Source organism: Ictalurus furcatus, chromosome 3, assembly GCF_023375685.1.
Source record: "Ictalurus furcatus strain D&B chromosome 3, Billie_1.0, whole genome shotgun sequence".
Classification (NCBI taxonomy): domain Eukaryota; kingdom Metazoa; phylum Chordata; class Actinopteri; order Siluriformes; family Ictaluridae; genus Ictalurus; species Ictalurus furcatus.
Window position 1 is genome coordinate 29,425,675 of NC_071257.1, and position 22,281 is coordinate 29,447,955.

General features: G+C 42.2%; 2 protein-coding genes across 3 annotated transcripts in view; both read left to right on the forward strand.

Moving 5' to 3' along the window:
• The window catches only part of maml3 (mastermind-like transcriptional coactivator 3), a 171,062-nt gene that overhangs the window by 92,025 nt on the left and 56,756 nt on the right, over positions 1–22,281 (forward strand). Inside the window, exon 2 of the mRNA XM_053621936.1 lies at positions 467–2,053. Coding sequence (XP_053477911.1) covers positions 467–2,053 — 1,587 coding nt within the window. The remainder of the gene's footprint in view (positions 1–466; positions 2,054–22,281) is intronic.
• LOC128606009 (putative protein FAM47C) lies at positions 7,274–13,094 on the forward strand. Of its 2 annotated transcripts, none has more exons than XM_053621949.1 (2): positions 7,274–9,246; positions 9,280–13,094. In XM_053621949.1, exons 1-2 carry the CDS (start codon positions 9,099–9,101, stop codon positions 10,185–10,187), a joined length of 1,056 nt encoding a protein of 351 aa, XP_053477924.1. In that variant the 5' UTR covers positions 7,274–9,098; the 3' UTR covers positions 10,188–13,094. The 2 variants fall into 2 exon arrangements, with proteins under 2 accessions (XP_053477924.1, XP_053477925.1); XM_053621950.1 differs by having other exon boundaries at positions 7,274–9,213; positions 9,316–13,094.

Sequence of the window (22,281 nt, forward strand, 5' to 3'; positions counted from 1 at the left end):
ATTTTGACTAAGTTCTACTATTTACACTATAAAAGAAACTTGTTAAACAAATCAAAACTATTTTAGATGTTAAGTTCTTAACAGTACTCCTGATACAGCTTTTGACTTTTTGTGGGGCTTTACCCAGGAGGCTTTGCTTAAACTTCTCAAATAGGCAGAGATCTTCACTGCTTTTTAAGTAATTTTACGTTAAAAAAAAAAAAAATTACTAAATATATACATTGATGTATACATGGGTATTAACCCCACAATTTAGAAACACATTTTTAACCATTTATCAAAATGTGTTTAAGATCATAAAACGTATAGGCCTATACTCCATCTAGTGTGTCTACTTTTGATTGCTAGTAAATATTCTGAGGACATTATGGTTCCGCATCAGACATAATAATGAACAGAAATTAGTCGTAAAATCTAATGAATTTAAGGAAATCTAATCGTTTTTCTTGGTCTTTCTCCCTTTCAGCTTCAGGAGACAGTGAAAAGAAAATTGGACAGTGCTCAATGCAGATCTCCTTTAAACGGTGACCAGAATGGGATCTGTGATGGAAGTTACTCTCCCACCACAAAGAGACTGCGTAAGGAGGGTAACAGTGGGCTGGACTCTCTGGGCACTTTGCCCAACAGTGTACCCCCAATTTCTCCACTTCACCAAATGGACATCAAGCCTACATTACCTACAGGCAATAACACAACGTCTAATAATGCAATGGGTAATGGTAATGCCGGGACAAATCATATTACAGGCCGGGCAGAGGACTTGGGTAAGAATGGTGGCATGCCAGACATTAAACTGAATGGATCTTTGGATCTGGATGATGGTTTTAGCCTTCTAAAGGACATGAAACAAGAGCCTCTGGATGACGCAACAGGGATCGAATCTTCGGACACCTCACTGTCCAATCAGAACAAGTTGTTCTCTGACATCAACCTGAATGATCAGGAGTGGCAGGAGCTGATTGACGAGCTGGCGAACACGGTTCCTGAAGACGACATGCATGACCTCTTCAATGAAGATTTTGAGGAGAAGAAGGAGGTTGGTGATTTCAGCCGGCCCACAACAGAGCAAACGCAGAATCTGCAAGAGCCTGTACCTCCTCCAGTCGCCACAGCGCCCAACAACCCATCACAGACCCAGGGTGGGCAGATGGGCTCTCCGCAAGTTCGCCCAGCTTCTTCTGGACCACCATTTGCCACTGCCGCCAACGGCACACCACCCCAACAACCCTTGCAGCAGTCTCCAGCAGTTGCTATGGCATCAGGGTCTCCTGCTAGCTGCATTGCTCGTTCGCCCCAAACACCCACACAAGCCCAGACACAGACCACCAGACCTGGGAATGGATTTATGATGAATCCTGGTCCTGGTGTGGGTCCCCCAGGGTCAACACCGGTAGCGCCAGTAGGTCCTGGAGCAGGAACAGGAAGTGGACCAGTCCCGGGTCCTGTTCCACCAACCACTGAACTCTCACCGGCTGAACAGCTAAAGCAGATGGCAGCACAACAACAGCAACGTGCCAAGCTCATTCAGCAAAAACAGCAGTCGCAGGCAGCTAGCTGGTCCCCTGCAGGAGCACCAACAAGCCCTTACGGTGGTCCCTTCAACCCTGACAAACCAAATAGCCCCATGATGTACCCACAAGGCTTCAATGCCCCCAACTCGATGGTGCCCAAACCCGGCATGAACAACTACCTCCCACAAAACCATATGAACATGATGAACCAGCAACAGCAGCAGCAACAATCTGCCAACATGGCTGCCCAGAATGCCTTGAATAAGCAGCTGTCTTACAACAACACCAAACCATTGAGTCATTTCAGCGGTGTCGACCACATGAGTCAGCGAATGACCCCACCAATGGCCAATCAGGTCAAAAATCCCATGATGCCCTATATGCAGGGGACAGGGGGACAGGGTGGGGGGCCACCCCCTTCTCAAGGTCCCATGCCTGGTCAGACAGCGCATCTGACTGAAGAGCAGAAAAGGATGTTGATGATGAAGCAGAAGGTGCTTGGACAGGGTTTGCCATACAGTGCGATGCAGCAACATGCACAGGTAAGATGCTTGGTTATGTTCTGTCTGGGTTATGCTCTGCTATCGTGGACTAGCTAATGCTAAGGTCTTGTTTTAGCTTGAGTGTGTCTAGTTTTAAAAGTGAAGCCTGGTCTTAAATATAATGACATGCAAATGGATTGATTCTGCCAACTCCTAGGGATCCACTGCTTTATACTGACTCAACGTTTCCCTGTTCCAGATGATGAACTGAGTTCAGTGGACTAGATTATGTGTGTTGGATGCAGTTAAACCTTCTCTTCAGGGCACTGGGTCCCCATGGTCCAGTATCTGATCAACCTGTGGTATTTTCTGTAACTGTCTAGTTGGGTACAAGTTCTAGGAGCTGAAATTGTCTGAGCTTGCCCTCCATTTTGTTTTTGCCTTTTCCCGTAAACGGGCTGAAGAACACCAAGTCAAGATGGCACCTTAGAACTCCAGGATGTCTTTGACTGTTTTGCCCAGAGACATACTGGAGGCCATCTTGCCCATAATTCCATTCTAAAACCCTGCTTACCCATAATGCTATATTTTATGTCTGTGTTGTGCATTGGGCCAGTAATGGTGGCCGTTGCCCCAGCAACAGCTAGCTCTCGGATAGGAAATCGACACTGTCTAATATATTAATGTCTATGCGGCAGCCCCTCGGTCCCTGTGGCTGCCAAAACCTCCTCACCCTTCCTTCATCTCTCTCAGAAGAAAGGACGCCTCTTCACTTCATCTGACATAGGGACAACAGAATTTTCATGTCCCTATTACTGAACGTTCGAACGTCATGTTTGTAGGCTTGTTGATTTTAAACACCGGTGAGCGACTGCTAACGAGGGGGTTGGATTTTAGTAGAGGCGATCACTCTACTAAACTAACAAGTTTTCCTTGCGATTTCTCTTTGTCTGGTGCGGCTGCATCCTAAGTGGACTTTTCCGAATACGCACTGGAATGGTGCATATGTGTGTTTTGATTTTTCTTTCAATCTAAGACATGCTTGTGAGTGACCTGTAAATTATGCTCGTTAATGATGTCCCTGGTTACTTCCATCCCCCTCAATCCTGCTTGTGAGTCCTCCTCATTTCCTTCAGCACATTCGCCTCCCCTCTTTATTCGTACATCAGGCTCTATGTCTCATGCTCAGTGATTAGACATCCCTCCCTTTCTCTCTCTCTCTCTCTTCCATATCTCACTTCTTTTCTTGTACTCTCTTTCTCCCTCCCTCTTTTCCATTCCTCGCTCCTCGGCTGCAAAAAAAGCGACAGATTTATGATGGCTGGTCCTTTGCAGCACTCTGAGGGAAATGCGGCAGAGGTAGAAAAGAGTCAGAGAGAGCGAGGGACAGAAAGACAGCAGAAATAAAAGAAGAGAAAAGAGAGGGAAAACGCGGGATGAAAACCGATCATGAGCGAGCGAGATAAATGGATTGTGGGAAAGGCGTAGAGGGAGGTAAAAGATCTATAGGGAGAACGGAGGAGAGAAAATTGGAATGAGGGAAGACAAAGGAAAAAGATTTTGGCTCTCATTTGACCAAGCAATTACACCCTTTGATATCTGTAATCTCTTAGCTGGAAAACAAAAGACCAGTTTAGTACTTTTCCTTTGTTTGTCTGTTTACAAAAATCATAGCTTGTGTATTCAACCGTGTTGGGGTTTTTTTTTTCCCTCACAAAACTTTGCGTGAAGCTTCGTCCCAGCTGAAAAGCATGTGCATTTACCAGCTAAGACAAAACATCATAATATGTAGCAGCGAGTTGGACAGATTCATAACATTTTTTTTTTTAAAAAGAAAAAGAAATAAGTAAACAACTGCACTTTCCTGAATATGTGATAATTGTTTGTTTACAAAAGCTCATAGCTAGGTGAAAATTAACATTACACACACGCACACATTTGTGTTAATGTTCCTACAACTGAAAATTTTGCAGCAATGTTTAAATATGTTACGGGAACACTCAGAAACCCTGTTACAAACATAACGTACAATTGATAGTGATGTTTAGGATTCCTTGGTGATGGATAACAGCGCTATCTATAGTAGTGTATGTGTAGTTTGAGAAGTTCTAGCTAGACAACTTTGCGCTCTTAGAAGTGGTGTGGGAAATGCTTAATGACCGCTTTTAAAAATAAATATTATTATTTTTACGAAAGTGATTCTGAAGTGTTTTAGTAGCATGGATCCATCCAGAAGATGCAAGAACCCGTTCGTCCTCCTTTTTACATGCTGGCTCTTTTTCCTTTTGGAACTCCACGGATGTTCATTCACATCCCTTCGTTTTCAATGTGATTTAAAATATGAACAATGTTCTGAATGTTTTTTTGACGGTATAGATTTCCGTTTGGATTTTGGTTCTATCTGGTTGCGTGACAGCCGCCCTGTTCGGCTCAGTGATCATTGAGTAGCTGATGCTTTAAAGCTAATTGCAAGTGAACAAGGAGAGCTAATTACACACTATATAAATTATTTTAAACTCTACATGCAATAGACACTCATGTATGCACACACACACACACACACACACACACACACACACATTAAAAAGTCATGCAAAATAAATAAGCACATATATCAATTATCTGATACTCAAAAACATATGGCAAATATCCACCCACCCACAGACTGTTCCTCTCTCTCTCACACACACACACACACAGATCAGTGAGTGTCTGCTGTGTTTTCATATGGGTGGCAGAATGGCAGAGTTTGCATAATCTTATTAGCGTGTGATTATGAAACTTCAGCCCGCTCCTTAAAAGCTCGTTAGTCAGGCTTTAATTGTCACTCCTCGGCGTTTTGCATATCGCCTTGGTGACTGTGATTTATTCGCTAGCGATCAAAGGCGATGGTGGGGGGGGGGACGGGACACGCAGTGTGTTGAGGCGCGCTAAGTGTGTGTGTGTGTGTGTGTGTGTGCGAGTTAGTGTGTTAAAGTCAATGAGGTGCAGGGGTTTGAGCTAAATAGATGTTGCGGGGGAGGGGCAGGATGCGATTGGTTGGGAGGAACTTAAATGGGCAGTTAAATCAGCCATTAAGGTGGCCTGTTGCCTCTGTGTGTGTGTGTGTGTGTGTGTGTGTGAGAGAGAGAGAGAGAGAGAGAAAGATGGAAAAAGAGACATTGTTCTAAAAGACATCTGTATCTAGTGCTCTTTCTTTCTTTCTTTCTTTCCTCGTTTCTTTCATCTGTTCAGTTCCTGCATGATGTGTCTAGAGAGGAATCTACCTCAAGTGCGATGATCTTGAGAAAGAGACGGAGAGGAAAAGACCACCCAGCTGCTCTCGTCCTCTCCCCTCCCCCTGTCTCTTTATCCACAGGAAGAAGAGCTATTGCTTTTTCTCCGTCTTTTTTCACTCCTCCCTCTTCTCGCCCCCTCTCACGCATACACACACGCACACACAGACACAGACACACGTGTTAGGTTGATTTGAGCCGCTCTCAGATCCTTTGGAGAGGCTTGTTGGAAGGAGGGAGGGACGGAGGGAGGGAGGGAGGGAGGAGCAGCCACAGTGGGCTGCACATTTCTGTTGTGTATCTCGACAACACCGACACCAGACAAAAACCACCACCGACCATCACTCAGCACACCAAAACAAAGCCCACTGTGTGTGTGTGTGTGTGTGTGTGTGTTCAAGGAGAAATACCATAAACGAATCAAAATGAAGTCTTGTTGCTTGGGGCGTATCAGATTTTGTATTGTTTAGCATCCCGGTTAGTTGAGCCACACGTTACATGAGGAAATGCTTCCGTTACGAGGAACATCCATGCTGGGTTGCACAATACATCATTTGTTAATCTGTATTTTGTAGTTGTGTACGCAGCTTTAATAGTCTATGTTGTCTGATTCGGGAACAGAACAACGAAACAGCTTTTCTCTGGTGCATACAAGCTTGTCCGTGCTTGCCGAACACATAAAAGCCGTGTTAGCCTTCCACGCATGGAATGGTTTCGCTTCCAAAACATTAACACAGGCTTAAATTAAGACAATGAAACAATGGACTACTTCGCTAGACAAGAATTCGGTAAGGATTCGCAGCTGTTCAACACACGTGCATGCGTAGGGTACGCATCGATTAACCTAGAAGACAGATAATAGCTCGTTAGATTTATTTACAGTCCCGACTTCAGTTTTGCAAGCATTCCTGACCTTGTTAACTGGTAATTAATCCAAAAAAGCTAAACAAAAAAAAGCTGACTTAATGCTAGCGACTAGCAGCTACAGATGATTTGTAACCAAACTCCAGTCATTTTTGCTGTAACAACGTAAAAGTATCTGGCCATGCCCACTTCTTTTGCTTTGAGTCCGTGTCGCTGCAGTAATATCCTGATCACATGCCTTGGTTTAGCCTACACCCTTCCAAACCACAAGCGTTACCATCATCAATCGCAGATAATTAGGGGGCACGATAGGACAACGGTATCCATGCACATGATCTCACAAACCTAATTTATTATCATCCATCCATTCATTTTCCACACTGCTTATCCTACACAGGGTCGCACGGGAGCCCAGAGCCTATCCCCGGGAACTTGGGGTGCAAGGCAAGGGACACCATGGACAGGGTGCCAACCCATCGTAGGACTAACTCACACACCCATTCACACAGTACGGACAATTTGGAAATGCCAATCAGCCTAAAATGCGTGTCTTTGGACTGAGGGAGGAAAACGGAGTACCTGGAGGAAACTCCCGACGCACGGGGAGAACATGCAAACTCTGCGCACACAGGGCGGAGGCAGGATTCAAAGCCCCAACCCTGGAGTCGCGAGGCAAACGTGCTAACCACTAAGCCACCATGTTTCACGCTAATTTATTATATTTAATAAACAAATTTATTCCAATTGCTCAGCATCTTGGGAAGGAACTACGGTCTAATTGGTTACGATGACATTGGAGGCATGAAGTTATGATCTGCATAGTGCTGTACTCCAGGCCCGGTTGTGCTATAAGCAAGCAGACTATGGCTTTCGAAATACTCAGTGATGCAGAACTAAAAACAGTGAACAAAAAGCACTACTGTGTGAAGTAAGAGCACGAGGCCAGATTATTACTCTACTATTTACCATCAGTGCCCGCTTAAACAAATCCACACCGAGTCAAAACAAATATGATAGCAATACTGTCTTTTTGGGGGTTTTTTGGCGTGTTTATTTCATTCCTTTGATCATAGTCAAAAATGTATTTTTCATCGCAAGGTCAATCCCCTTTTCCGGGAACATGACAAATCAAATATTTGCTTATTTCCTCTGAGCACTCGAGCTGTTGAAATGACCAAGAAGCACATCCTTAGCGGCTAGATTGTAATCTCGAGCATGTTGCGCTAGCCGGAAATCACTCCCACAGCAAGAATGTCCAGGTCATTTGTCCACGTCTAGTTTATGGCTCCTTATTTGCAAAAGTTTATGATGTATTTCAGCATTGAGAAATACGATGCTATTCTCTGTAGTGACTCACTGATCTCCTAATTGACAGTGTTTTTTTTTTCTCCCCTCCATAATATTGTTTTTCTTCATCCTGTTCACACGGGGCTTCTGGTCAATTCTCTCCCCAGAATTTTGTTGACATAGTCTTATATAAGCCTGCCGAATGATGAAAGACTGTTGTTATACTCCACGGTAGAGGTTGCATGGGCGTTTGTTTACCAAGGGTCTCTAATCCACTCTGAGTAAAAACGAGGAGTTCTTCCTTTTAGAGGTATACTAAAGCTCAGAGGTAAGGGTTGTCCACTAGTGAGCAGAAGGTTGTGAGTTGAATTCCTAGGACTGCCAGCGAGCTACCCATGAGGGAAGGCCCTTAATCCTCAACTGCTCAGCTTTATGCTTGGATTGTAGTTGTCCTCATGTCTTCCAAATGAGTTAATGTAAAGCACTGCATGGTTGTGTAGTGCTGAATTGTTCAGCTTGGCCATGTTTCTCTGTGTATTTAATGCTTGAGCAGTCTCAGTGTTAATATACATCTTTACTACAGAAGATGGTGTGTAGAAAACCATGAACTTTTCCTCATATTCAAGAATTCCACCATTGCTTATGTTATTATCGTAAATTAGCAGTGCCGAGTACCAAAACACACTGAGTGGGACGATATACCTATATGGTAGTATGTCAGAGAGGTGCCAATACAAAACCATAACGTTTATGATTTTGAACTACTTCCTACAGCAACAAACAGGAAGTGGTTCTACGTTTTCTGCTTTTTCAGATAAATCATTCCAAAGGAAAAAGCCAGTTCTCAGAAGGGAGACGTGAAAGTTATTTTCACATAGTGCCTATCTAGTTGACCTTTGACCTGTGAACTCGTGGACCGCCTTGTGAGCCAGTAGAAAACCAAGTGGGTGGGGACAGTCATCTCTTTAGTTTTCAACAAGAAAATGAAGGAGATGCTTATTATTAAGTAGCATTCACACCAGACTTTTGCCTTGCCGTTTTCTTACATCGCTTGACAAAGATGTAAAAGAAGATAGTCGTCTCATCTCAGTCTGTTTTTTCCTTCTACCTTCTAGGATGTTCTTGTTAGCTGTGTTGGCACCTCTGATCGCTATCATGATGAGGAAATGTGAAACTTGTATACAGTTAACATTATGCTATCTTGGTACAGATGATGAGTTCCACAGACCGCTTTTAAAGAACCAAAACACCAAAATACAAGACCTGTCAGGAACAAAGTATAACGTCCACCAAATCTTGAAATACTATTAACTATGATATTGGGTTATACCGTTATCGTACCTTGAATTTCTGTCTTTTATGGTAACTATGTCATGTGATATGGTTGATTATGTGAGATGTTAAAGAAGGAGTTAGTCATTTTTAGCGCTCTCTGTTGCCTGTGAGGCAAATTGCAATTGCAGACAAAATATTGACCTCCGGGCTACATAGTCTTAGCTTCAGATGCTTGGCCCATGGCCCATCTCGTATTATTTGTACACTTTTCTGGCCACACGCTTCAGAACCCTGCTTGTTGCATGAGCTACTGCTGTGAAACAAACTATTAAACACTGTGACAAAACAAAATTTTCTGAGCAAGAGTAGAAAACATTAATAACTAGTTATTAGAAAATTTATCAATGAATTTTCATTTGCGCTGTTTTTATGTTGCTGCCTTTCTTACCCCTTCCTACTGGGTGTTTGTCAGTCGCAGTGAAGGTGTGGCCTATGTATCATTCAGTCACAGTGAAGGAGGTGTGGCCTATGTATCATTCAGTCACAGTGAAGGTGTGGCCTATGTATCATTCAATCACAGTGAAGGAGGTGTGGCCTATGTATCATTCAGTCGCAGTGAAGGTGTGGCCTATGTATCATTCAGTCACAGTGAAGGAGGTGTGGCCTATGTATCATTCAGTCGCAGTGAAGGAGGTGTGGCCTATATATCATTCAGTCACAGTGAAGGAGGTGTGGCCTATATATCATTCAGTCACAGTGAAGGAGGTGTGGCCTATATATCATTCAGTCACAGTGAAGGAGGTGTGGCCTATATATCATTCAGTCCTAATGAAGGAGGTGCGACCTATGTATCAGTCAGTCCTAGTGAAGGAGGTGTGGCCTATGTATCACTCAGTCCTAATGAAGGAGGTGTGGCCTATGTATCATTCAGTTGCAGTGAAGGAGGTGTGACCTATATATCAGTCAGTCCCAGTGAAGGAGGTGTGGCCTATGTATCATTCAGTCGCAGTGAAGGAGGTGTGGCCTATATATCATTCAGTCGCAGTGAAGGAGGTGTGGCCTATATATCATTTAGTCACAGTGAAGAAGGCGTCGTCTATGTATCATTCAGTCGCAGTGAAGGAGGTGTGGCCTATATATCATTCAGTCGCATTGATGGAGGTGTGGCCTATATATCATTCAGTCGTAGTGAAAGAGGCGTGGCCTATGTATCAGCCAGTCCTAATGAAGGAGGTGTGGCCTATGTATCATTCTGTTGCAGTGAAGGAGGTGTGGCCTATGTATCAGTCAGTCCTAGTGAAGGAGGTGTGGCCTATGCATCATTCAGTCCTAGTGAAGGAGGTGTGGCCTATGTATCAGTCAGTCTTAGTGAAGGAGGTGTGTCCTATGTATCAGTCAGTCTTAGTGAAGGAGGCGTGGCCCATGTATCAGTCAGTTCTAGTGAAGGAGGCGTAGCCTACCACTATTCAAAGTTAACACCCCCTTTTTTATGAAGATAAAATTGTTCATATAATACTGAATTTTGCGGTATTGCACAGCATTGTATAACAATATAACCGCTCAGAATAATTCTGTCTTGAATAGTTTATACTTGCAATTTACTAGAGCATCTGATTTGACATATGTGGCTAGTGTCTCAGAAGGAGAGATGTGTTCCTATTGTACAATTTAGGACAAATTGTAGGCTCCACGTTTTTGTGCTGTACACAATCACAATGAAGTTAAAGCGGTATAGTCACAGTGCATTTGGACAATGAATGTGCACAATGAGAGTGGCTGCATGGGGCAGCGCTGGTCTACATGCAGCCTAATGGCCAGGTTGTGCTGTGTGTGTGTTTGTGTGTGTGTGTGTGTGTGTGTGTGTGTGTGTGCGCGCTTGTGTGTGTGCGCTCGCGTGTACACACTGCCACACACTCTTCTTTGTCCACACTCTAACACTGACAGATGGAGAGACCATGTGGATCATGGCAGAGTAGGGAGTGTAGATGGAAAAAGGGAAGAGGGAAGTGTGTGTGTGTCTGTGTGTGTGTGTGTGTGTGTGTGGAGACATATGGTACCCAGGAAAGAGAAGGTTGCAGAGGGTGTCTGCCTGGCTTGTGTGTGTATCTCATCAGTCCCATCTCGCATACTAAGAAACACTGGCCTGGACTAGATCGCTCTCAATATGTGTGTGTCCATTTGCAGTTCTATAACTGGCATGCACTCCTGTGTCAGGGGTGTAATTGTGTGTGTGTGTGTGTGTGTGTGTGTGTGTGTGTGTGTGTGTGTATGTAGGCCAGGCTTAGATGACACGGGTGTGTTTAGTATGCGGGGACCAGGTTGCTGTTACTGGCAGACAGCTATGAAGCTGATGTCGAGCCACACCACAGAATAAGAATGATCTCTCTTGCTCTCTCTCTCTGTGTTTGTGTCTCTCTCTCTCGCTTTCTCTCTCTCTCTATCTCTCTCTTGCTCTCTCTCGCGTGCTCTGTCTCTCTCTCTCTCTTGCTATATACACTTCCAGTGAGGAGATGCTTCATGAACAAGGGAGCGAGGGAGAGAGAGAAACTTTGGCGCCCTCAGCCCCTCTGTGTTGCCATAGATACCATGGCCCACAGCACCTTGCTGCCTAAATAAATGGCAGCCACAAGACAGGGAAGTGTGTGTGTGTGTGTGTGTGTGCCTCAGGAGTTAGAAAGCTGGTAGAGAACACACAGCAGATGAGCTGCAGTCTTTGTTTTGATGTCTGTGGTGCTGTAACAGAATTGAAGGCAGAGGAAAGAAATCTGTAAATGTTTTTATCTGCATTCTCTCATCGCCTGTGCATTTCAGCTTGGACACTTAAAATGGACTCATATATTGATGACTTCACTCAGTCATTGAGTTTAGGCATGTGGCAGTATTTAATTTTTCTGTTACAAATGGGATACATCATGGTTTATGGTATTATTATAATGAAATTGCTACATTAGTGAAAAGATCACAGGTTTATCCAACTAACGGAGAAGAAAGCAGAAGGATGCGTGCGAGACTGTTGTCAAATATGGCCAAAATAAGTTGTTTTAGATATAATAAATTGCTAAGACATCAGTGCTTATATTGCCTTTGAACACAAAGGTAGTGACAGTGCTTCCTTCACAAAATGTCCTTGTGGGTGTTGAGGATTGCGAGTTATCATGTACGTGATTGTTGCCGTTGATGGTACTTGAGTACTTACAAGTCATTAGGGGTGAGAGATATGACAAAAATATCATATCACGGTTCCCATAGATTCGCTTTTCTACGATACACGATATGCTTGTGCGAGATTGATTGATTTTTTTCCCCCTGTTTGAGATTTTACAGTTTCAAAATAAACAGTGTAATTATTAAGAACTAAAAACAAAAAAAAAACCAACAAAAAACAGGAAATCAAGCATTTCCACCATTTCAGGTTGAAGAAGAGAAGGAGAGGTGTAATAATAATAATAAGAATAATATTATCAGCCATGTGGTCGGGAACTGCATGCTGGCAGCTCCAGTCATGAAAACTCAACTGGTGGATTTTTAAGTGATTCTATAGTAAACAAAACAAAAAAAACATCAACAACAAAAACAACATATTAGCACATTTTGTCTATATGGCTTGACGGTTAATACTCTGGGCTACTGATCAGAAGTTTGGGGGTTCAAGCCCCAACACTGCCAAGCTGCCTCTGTGGGACCTTTAACCGTATCCGCTCCAGGGGCGCCGTATCATGGCTCTAACTTCCTGACTTCCTCATGACCTAGGATATGCATATTTAATAATTCATTTTCATCACTATTAATTGTATAGTTTTCTATTCGACACTTCATCATTACATTGTAGGCGTATTTATTCTTTTACGGTCAAAACCGAAAGTGCCGCAGTGTCGGTTAATACCAGGAAACTCCCGTGCAGCTCATTTCAGAGTTATATCTTGGCTGGCTCATTTTATTGAGGAGAAAAAGTCTGCTCTTTTAGCATATTTTTGAGTGATAAGTAATACTCGTGTACTCGTGTTAATTTGTGGAGCTCCTGTGCCAAATGCTTAATGCTTCTCAGGTCTGGAAATGCAGTATAACTGGAGTAAGCTTCACTGGATATAGTGGCAGTATAATTGTGTTATAGTACACAATATGTATGATGATGTATAGGTTTGCTACGAAACGTGCAGCACTGTAGTGTTGCCTCACAAACATCCGAGACACGCGTCTCTTTATTTACTGTATACAAAATAAAAGATTTATTCAATCGATAATTAGAAATCAGTATTTAATTCATATTTGGTAATATGTATTTATTAAAACATCGGTCAAATTTTTTACATTTTATAATTTTCAGCGAAGATTCAAAACAGTATATAAAATGAACATGTAATAAGAGATTGTAGGTTATTTAAAAAAAAATAAAAAATATATAAAAGTCCTAAAAGGATTTAGATTTGAAAAGTGTATATATATATATATATATATATATATATATATATATATATATATATATATATATATATATATATATATTGTCGAAATGATATTATATCATCATGTTGGCCAGCTTTAGCGGAAACACTGACAAAACTGAGTGCAGTCCAGGACAGTGCAACACAAAGCTGTCATATAACTCGACTACTGAGAGGAAACCGAAGAATCTGGAGGAATCCCACACAGACAAAGGGAGTCCATGCACATAAACTCCTCACAGACAGTAAGCCAAGCTCGGGAACGAACCGGGAACCTTGTTGAGATGTCATAATAAGCAAAATACACATTCTTAACCGTGATGTTCATGGATAAAGAAAGTCATGGTCATGTATTGTGTATTTGCAGCCTCCGGTGTTCTGTTTGCAGTTCCTGGAGATTTTCTTCCTGGGTAAAAGTCGTTTGGTTTACTGAGCTGAAGGTCCTGTGTTCCAGTGTGCTCTTCTTGTTTTCTTTCTCTTTCTTCTCTCCTCCTACATCGTCCCCTACATTCCTGTCCACCCCCAACACATGTATATCCAACACCTGGGTCCTCACCTCCTCCCAACAAAAACACAGCTGCCCCTCTCCATATGGCCGAGGCGTAGTAACACACACACACACACACACACACACACACGCACGCACACTGTCCATGTGAGCTTCTCCTGCTTGCAGTGCTGCCACCATTTGAACCCTGAGGCTCGAGTGACTAGCTGACAGTACACACTCATAAACACGTCCTCACACACACTTGTCACTTTGTTCTCTGTGCTGACACATTGACTTAAGAGAGTGTCAGTGTCACATTGCGGTGTCACATCTCTCTATCTATGTGTAGGAATATGTATTGTGGAATTATATATATAACTGTCAAACACTCATGACATTACAGAGCAACCAGTGTAACACGGGAAAATGGAAAAACAGAGCGGGGGTGTGGGGGGGGAGGTTAAGGAGGTGGAAGAATTGTCTTAAAGAGACGCTCGCTCTCAAAACAGTTACTGACAAGTGAAGAGAGAGAGGGAGAGAGAGAGAGCGAGAGAGAGAGCGATGAGTTAAGAAGCTTTGAGGAGGATTAGGTGCAGAATTTAACTTTTCTTTTTTTTTCATAGCCCAAGATGTCTTCCTGGGGCAATTTGCCCTGAACGCTGCAACATGGTTAATCCCTTCTTAAAAGAGCATAATCCAAGCAACTCTGCTACCTGATCCACAGCACGGCAAGCAAGTGTGAGTGAGCAGTGCCACTGTTTCCACCTACAAACACACACACGCGCACAACTGTAGCTCAACTCGCTCAGTCTTTGAGTTATTGTTCTGAGTATTTAACCTGCTTGATTTAGCAACACCACCATAGTTTAAAACACACAGTCACATACACAGAAATAACACACTAGTGCCAAAGTGTCCACACCCTAGCTTGGAAGATCTATAGATCTAGATCTTTTCGCAAAGCAAGAAGTGATCTCTGATACCCAGGAAGCTACTTTCCACAGCTTAAAAAAAATACAAGGCAAGATTTCATTTATATGGAAAGAATATTAATTATTAAGTAAGCACACCTTATGCATCTTTCATCTTTTCCCTCAGCAAGAGTGTGTATACAGAATATGGAGGCCAATCCTGAGCTTAAAGGGACAAATCCGTACTGAATGCATTGTACATCAGTATTTATAATTATTGTAATATTCGGTGGTGTCCAAGATTTACACCGGTCAGCCACAACTTTAAAACCACCTGCTTAATATTGTGTAGGTCCCCCTCTCCTTGTGCCATCAAAACAGCTCTGACCTGTCAAGGCATGGACTCCACAAGATCTCTGAAGGTGTGATGTGGTTTCTGGCGCTAAGATGTTAGCAGCAGATCCTTTAAGTCCTGTATGTTGCGAGGTGGGGAATCCATGGATCGGACTTGTTTGTCCATCATATCAAACAGATGCTCAATTGGATTGAGATCTGGGGAATTTGGCAGCCAAGTCAACACCTTGAACTCTTTGTCATGTTTCTCAAACCATTCCTGAACAATTTTTGCAGTGTGTTAAGGAAAGAGGCCACTGACATTCAGGAGTACCGCTGCCATGAAAGGGTGGACCTGGTCTGCAACAGTGTTTAGGTAGGTGGCACATGTCAAAGTAACATCCACATGAATACCAGTACCCAAGGTTTCCGAGCAGAACATTACCCAGAGCATCACACTTCCTCCGCCGGCTCGCCTTCTTCCTATAGTGCATCCTGGTGCCATTTCTTCCCTAGGTAAGCAAGAAACACGCACTTGGCCATATCCTACTCGGCCATATCTCATACCTTGACAGGTGCCGTTGTAACGATATGATCAGTGTCAGTCACTTCACCTGTCAGTAGTTTTGATATTATGGCTGATTGGTGTATTTTGCATTAAAATTCTGAGTTGACTTTTTGGTTTAAGTTTCTGTCATCGACATGTTGATCTGTTCTTACTTTGGTTAATGGTGCTGTTTGTTTATCTGCTGATAGTGGCACCAGTGAGTCTTATTTCATCTCCACTTAAAGGGAAAATCCTATAGTTTGCCACCGTACTAAATAACACCACCATGATGGTCTGATCACTAGCTATTCACGTTGCTGACCATGTCCCCTAACTCAGCATTGCATTCTGGAACTTTGACTCCATCTTTAGTTGTCTATGTTGATGTTGTTATTGTTGTTGTTGTTTCTTTTCTATAATCTGATGTTGAATGTCATTGAAGCTCTTGCATTATTAGGACCCCCTTCTGTTTGTCGGTCCAACTCTCCACAACACATGACATTTCATAGCTCTGTCCTTTGGCTCACTTTGCTTCTTGCAGGTCAGTTTAGCAGCTCACATCTACAAAAAAAAATGCTGAACCAAAATAAAATTAACTTTCTAGCTGTGCTACAGTTCACTTGGAAGCAGACCAAGTACACCTCGCTCAGATGTTCTCTGACTGGTTGTTTTGTTCTGCGCGCGGAAGTGAATGCCACAGAGGACGGAAAACACCAGCGTTCAAATCAAATGGATTAAACACTGCAAATGTGAAAGCACTCTCAGAAAACCTCATTTAATGTTCTTAGAAACAAAAGTTTATAAAATGTTCATAAATTATTCTCATTCGTAATACTTACTTGATCATGTGTGTGTGTGTGTGTGTGTGTGTTTGAGAGATATTTGAAGTGCTTTCCTGCTTCAGACGTTGACACAGAGCAAGAGAGCAAACAGGAGATCTATCAGCACCAAGTAACTACTGTGCTTAGATTGTGTTTATTTAGGATTGTGTCTAACTGTGTGTGTGTGTGTGTACGTGTGTGTGTGTGATGGAGAGAAAGAAAGAGGTTAAGATGGACACTTCTTGCTAATATATTTGGTTTATATAGAGGTTTTTTTTTTTTTGTCCCGTGTAAGTTAGACAAGGTTTTAACTCTAATTTCTCAAAGTAGTTATGATGGACACCTAGGGGGGAAAAAAGGGTTTTTGTTCTTCCAAGGTAAAACCATTTGAAAGGCTGCATAGAAACAGACTTTAAAATGTTGCTTTATATTTTCCCAAACAAGAGCTCTGTGAAGTATATAACTTGTTAACTGGCATTTGTTATTTAGCAATACAGAAGCAAAGCTTTTGGATCACTTTTCCACTGTTGTAATCTTTGTTTTGTGCATGTTTGTTTATGTTACAAACATAGCAGCTACCACAGGAATAGTTCCATGAGGGGGAAAGAATGTCCTGTGAGGAAACAAAGTTTGTTTCAAATTATGTAGCCTCTACCATTTATGATTAGCTTATTACTATTAGCTATAGCTTCTGAGGTAAACCTGCTACTGATTTATGTAGCCTCTACCATTTATGATTACCTTATTACTATTAGCTATTGCTTCTGAGGTAAACCTGCTACTGAAAATAGTCTTTTTATTTATGTAGCCTCTACCATTTATGATTAGCTTATTACTATTAGCTATAGCTTCTGAGGTAAACCTGCTACTGAACATAGTCTTTTTATTTATGTAGCCTCTACCATTTATGATTAGCTTATTACTATTAGCTATTGCTTCTGAGGTAAACCTGCTACTGAAAATAGTCTTTTTATTTATGTAGCCTCTGCCATTTATGATTAGCTTATTACTATTAGCTATAGCTTCTGAGGTAAACCTGCTACTGATTTATGTAGCCTCTACCATTTATGATTAGCTTATTACTATTAGCTATTGCTTCTGAGGTAAACTTGCTACTGAACATAGTCTTTTTATTTATGTAGCCTCTACCATTTATGATTAGTTTATTACTATTAGCTATAGCTTCTGATGTAAACCTGCTACTGAACTGGTCTTTTTATTTACGTAGCCTCTACTATTTATGATTAGCTTGTTACTATTAGCTACAGTTTCTGAGGTAAACCTGCCACTGAATTTGTCTTTTCAGTTAAAGTTGCAATAGTCAATGTTTTTTATTTCTTGCTAGTATGAATAATGTGGATAATTATGTAGAAATGATGATAAAAGCAATAGTTTAAGCCATTGTGTATTACAAACCTGGAAAAAAAGTGTGGAAACCTTAAGTCTTAAGGTGTGGAATGTTTGTTTGCAGATGGATTGGCTTGTACTCTTGTCCGGCATTTTATAGAAACACCCCAGCGCACCTTCACATCCTCATAAATCATTACGAGGAGAAGTTTCACTTTTATAGAGTTGTACATTGGCTTTCTAGCAGTTGAATATCCGAGTGCACTTGAACGTGATGTCCTTGCTAATGCTAACTCTAGTTAGCGTACTAGCTCTAGTTGACCACCATATGTTTTAGGGGTCAGGCTCAATGATTGGGGGGAAAAAAATCATAAAATTCTTATTCAACTCCACCATGTAACTGGTAGAGACCTTTCCCACACAAATCTTACCTAATGCATCTTTAAGAGATTTCTTTTATTTTCTGCTGTCGTCTTCTTAGTTCAGTGGCTGAAAGTAGGTGATGTGGAGAAAACTAAATGCAATACTTTATTCAGTATAGTTTTTAAATCTACACATTTATAAAATCTTTCAACTGTACACAAATGGTGCTGGAGCCTTGAAGTGTTTTGCCTTGTTTGTCTTTAGCTCTGCCTCCTACAGAATTCACGCCGTCACATTTTGACTTTGAGTTTGGAAGTAAATTTGCTTATTCGCTTAATCTCCTTAACTAGAAGCTGATTCCGTATCTGATTTGTTGAGTTCTTCATGTTTGTGTGAGCCGACTGTCCACAAGCATTTATAAACTGCTGAACTTCTCTGCTTAGTGTCTACGGAAGTGGAGGGAAATAGTTCCTGTCTTCTCTCTCTGTCTGTCTTTCTTTCACTCTTTCACTCTCTCTGTGTAACCTGACCAGAATGTCTCACAGCTTTTCTATCCACCCACTCGTCATCGCCTGAAGACTCATGAAGAGGGAGAGGGAACATACAGAAAGTCATGGAAGGTGTGTGTATGTGTGTGTGTGTGTGTGTGTGTGTGTGTGTGTGTGTAATTTTGAGGAGGTGTGGTCGCTTAGTCCTCTACTCTGTCATTAGAGCACACTGTGAGTACTGCGGCATCTCTTTCTCTCTCTCTCCCTCACTCTTTCTCTCTATCTCCCACTTTCTGTCTATTTTCTCTGTCTGTCATATGTTCCAGCTTTCACTGACATTAAAATTCAGTACCAATGAAGATAATAGATATTTTCATGACGGCATTTTGGTGAGATCAGGACTTTAGCTTTCTGACATTTTAAGCATGAGTATGGATGATAACGGAGCTAATTGAACAGCTCCAGTGGCCTCACTATGAAAATGAACATTAAGTCACTTCCAGACAACAAATCAGAGTCGATGAAACTAATTCTGTTTTTGTTTTTTTGCCTTACATGGTCTACTCTATCACTTTTTTCCCAGTAGTTTCTTTATATATGATACTTTACCATGATGTCAGCCCAATTACTTGAAGAGCACTTCATCCTCTCATTGGCCCTATGGCCTGTTTCACAGCCGAACAGTCCGTCAGTGCTGATGTAATAGACAGGAAACAGTCATGCTAGCTAGTTTTTGTTTCCGTAGCTGCTCCATTCAGACATGGCAATACCCGCCTCATTATTCTTAGCATGCTTTATCGCTGTGGTAGCAGGTTTGGTGGAAGCCAACTTTGCTATCGGGCACACCAGTGGGCACCTATCAGAAGGGACCTATTGTCCTCAGGCAGTGATAAGGATGCCTCGACCAGGCCACGCTCTTTTATCTTTCACCACCACTCTGTTTGTGTAAAGAGATGTAATTCAGGGGAGGGTTAGCAAGACATTTTCTCTGTTCCATTTATAGGAAAATGCTTGTGTGGTGTTAATAACCAAATTGGCCGTTTAGCAAGTCCACTTACCATATATAGTCAGATCCAGAAATATTATCATGCCTGGTAAAGGTGGGCAAAAAAGCTTTTGAAAAAATGTCTTCATGGTTAATTAGCTTAATGTTTATTCATTCACTGATTCATCTTTAGTAACGGCTCTGTCCTGGTCACGGCTGTCTGGGGATTCAGAACTTATGCCAGGAAAATTGGACACATGACAGGAGTACACCCTGTATGAGACACCAGTCCATCTCAGGACGCTACAGACACACACATATTCTCACACTCATTCACATCTAGGGACAATTGAGCATAGCCAGTTCACTTAAAAGCATGTTTTTTTGAAAGTTTAAGAGAAATCTGCTTCAGTTGAAGTAAATTTATTCTAACCAAAAATATATATTTGTCATTAAACCACATTATTAGCACTCATGCATTTAATTCTGTGTGCAACCTAACAGCACCGAGTCCTCTCCTATAATGCTTGTTGAAATTGGAGAGGGGAAAAACAGCATGGAGAGCACTGAAGCACTCCTTGGTACAGAATCTCTCCCAGATCCTCCTCTTCAGCTCACAGGTTTTCACTGGGGTTTAGTTCAGGAGACTGGGATTGCCAAAAGCAGGAATCTGAGGTCCTTGAATTATTTATGTATGGATTTGGACATATTTTTTTATCATCATGTCCTGCTAGAAGATCCAACCATGAACCAGTTGTAACTTCTAGGCAGAGGCCGTCTTTCATTTCAAAATCTCCTGGTACTTCATGGAGTTCATAATGTCATGTATCCTACCTAACAAGGTCCTCAGGATCTCTGGAGGAAAAACACAGATACTCACTCCATCATACTTAGCAATAACTAATAACTATCTTTTTTTAACCCTAAACTCAGAGTTTATTGCCAGAAAGTTTATTGCTCTATTTCTATATTTTCTATTTTTTGCTTCATCTGAATCATTCATAGAACCCAGATCTAGTAAAAGTTCCAGTATTGTCTAGTTGACCAGTGTTTATATTTGTGGTTAGGACAAGGACAAGTCTTTCTTCTGGTACGCCTTTCAAATAGTTAGTTGGCTTGGAGGTGGAGTCTAACTGTACATTTGGAGACACTCTGTGACCCCAAAATGTTACCATCTTCTGTAAATCTCCAACCATGATCCCTGGAGAAATGTTTTGCCTCTCTCAGTCCTCCTCACTGTGTGCATGGGCGAATTACACCTGTATCTTCTTCCAGGTAGGTCATTGCAGCTTCAGTTCTTAATTATTGTCCTGACAGTGGATACAGGCATTCGTAGGCATGGAGCTATATTTAGTATGCATTGCCCAATTTATGAAGTTCGACACACTTCATTACTGTATTCGCTAATCTTTCCCACGTTGTTGAATGACTTAGGAATTTGGCCGTTGTGACCTCGTGTTTATATCCCCGTGAAACAGGAAGTCATAGTGTAGTTTTGCTTAATACAAGGTATACTTATTTCAATTAAATGGTGAGATTTCTCTCATTTGCAGTGTAAGAAGAAATGTGAACATTTTTTCATAACCATTTTTACTCAAGCTTATTAAAGGTGCTGGTGAGCACGCTCGCCTCGCACCCCCAGGGTTGGGGGTTCGATTCCTGCCTCTGCCCTGTGTGTGTGGAGTTTGGATGTTCTCCCTGTGCTTCGGGGGTTTCCTCCGGTAAAACAAAGACATGCGTTGTAGGCTGATTGGCATCTCAAAATTGTCCGTAGTGTGTGAATGGGTGTGTGATTGTGCCTATCAAAGTCCTCTGGGATAGGCTCCGGACTCCCCCGTGACCCTGTGTAGGATAAGTGGTACAGAAAATGGATGGATGGATAGATAGTAAGGGTGCCAAAAATTCTGGAGCTCATCGTAGGTGCATTTTGTTGAGTTATAGTGTAACTGAAAATATTATGTCTGTGTCAGAAGTGAAAAATGAAGAAAAGCCTTCGACAAGAAGGTGAGGCCAAACTTTTAACTGGCACTTTATGTGCTAGAAAGCAGTATGTAGAGGCACTGCCAGTGTCAGCAATTTGTTGTAATTTCTTTTCATTTGAATTGAAATTAGATTTCATCTCTGGATGAAAATGCGCTTCGTGTTGTGTGACGTTACCTGTGGGTCGAGCTAGCATTCTCTGGATTCAAGTGCAAACACAGGGCCAGAAGATGAACCAGATACTCATGATGCTGGACTGGGTTTGAGATGCAGGAGCTGTAGGAGGAATTGAGACTCTCAGGTGTGTGTGTGTGTGTGTGTGTGTGTGTGTGTGTCTGTCTTTGTGGGTGTTTCTCCTGGCTCTTCCAATCTTTCTCCTCCAGTATACAGCTTTATATTTCCCAACCATCTTGACTCTCATACACACACACACACACACACACCTCCTAGCCAGTGAGGCTTAACGGAGCCAGCGATAATTCACTTTGCACACTAACTTTCAATTTGGCTCCTGCTCCTCGCACCCCTCCACACGCACCCCGCTACCCCCTTCTTGCAGGCGCTCTGCTGTGTCTATCACAGACTCGCTGTGCTTCAAGGCTAAATTGAATCACTGCCTGCTTGTGTGTGTGTGTGTGTGTGTGTGTGTGTGTGCACGAGTGTGTGTGTGCACGAGTGTGTGTGTGCACGAGTGTGCACGTGCGTGTGTGTCTGTGTGCGAGTGTGCATGCTCACGTGTGTGTGTGTGTGTGTGTGTTTCTGCATGCATCATTCAATATCATGTGGTGTTAAGTCTAGACTTCTGCAGCCTTCTTAACTATGAAGGAAGAATACCATCAACTGTCCTCCTTCTCTCTCTCTCGCTTTCTCTCTCTCCTTC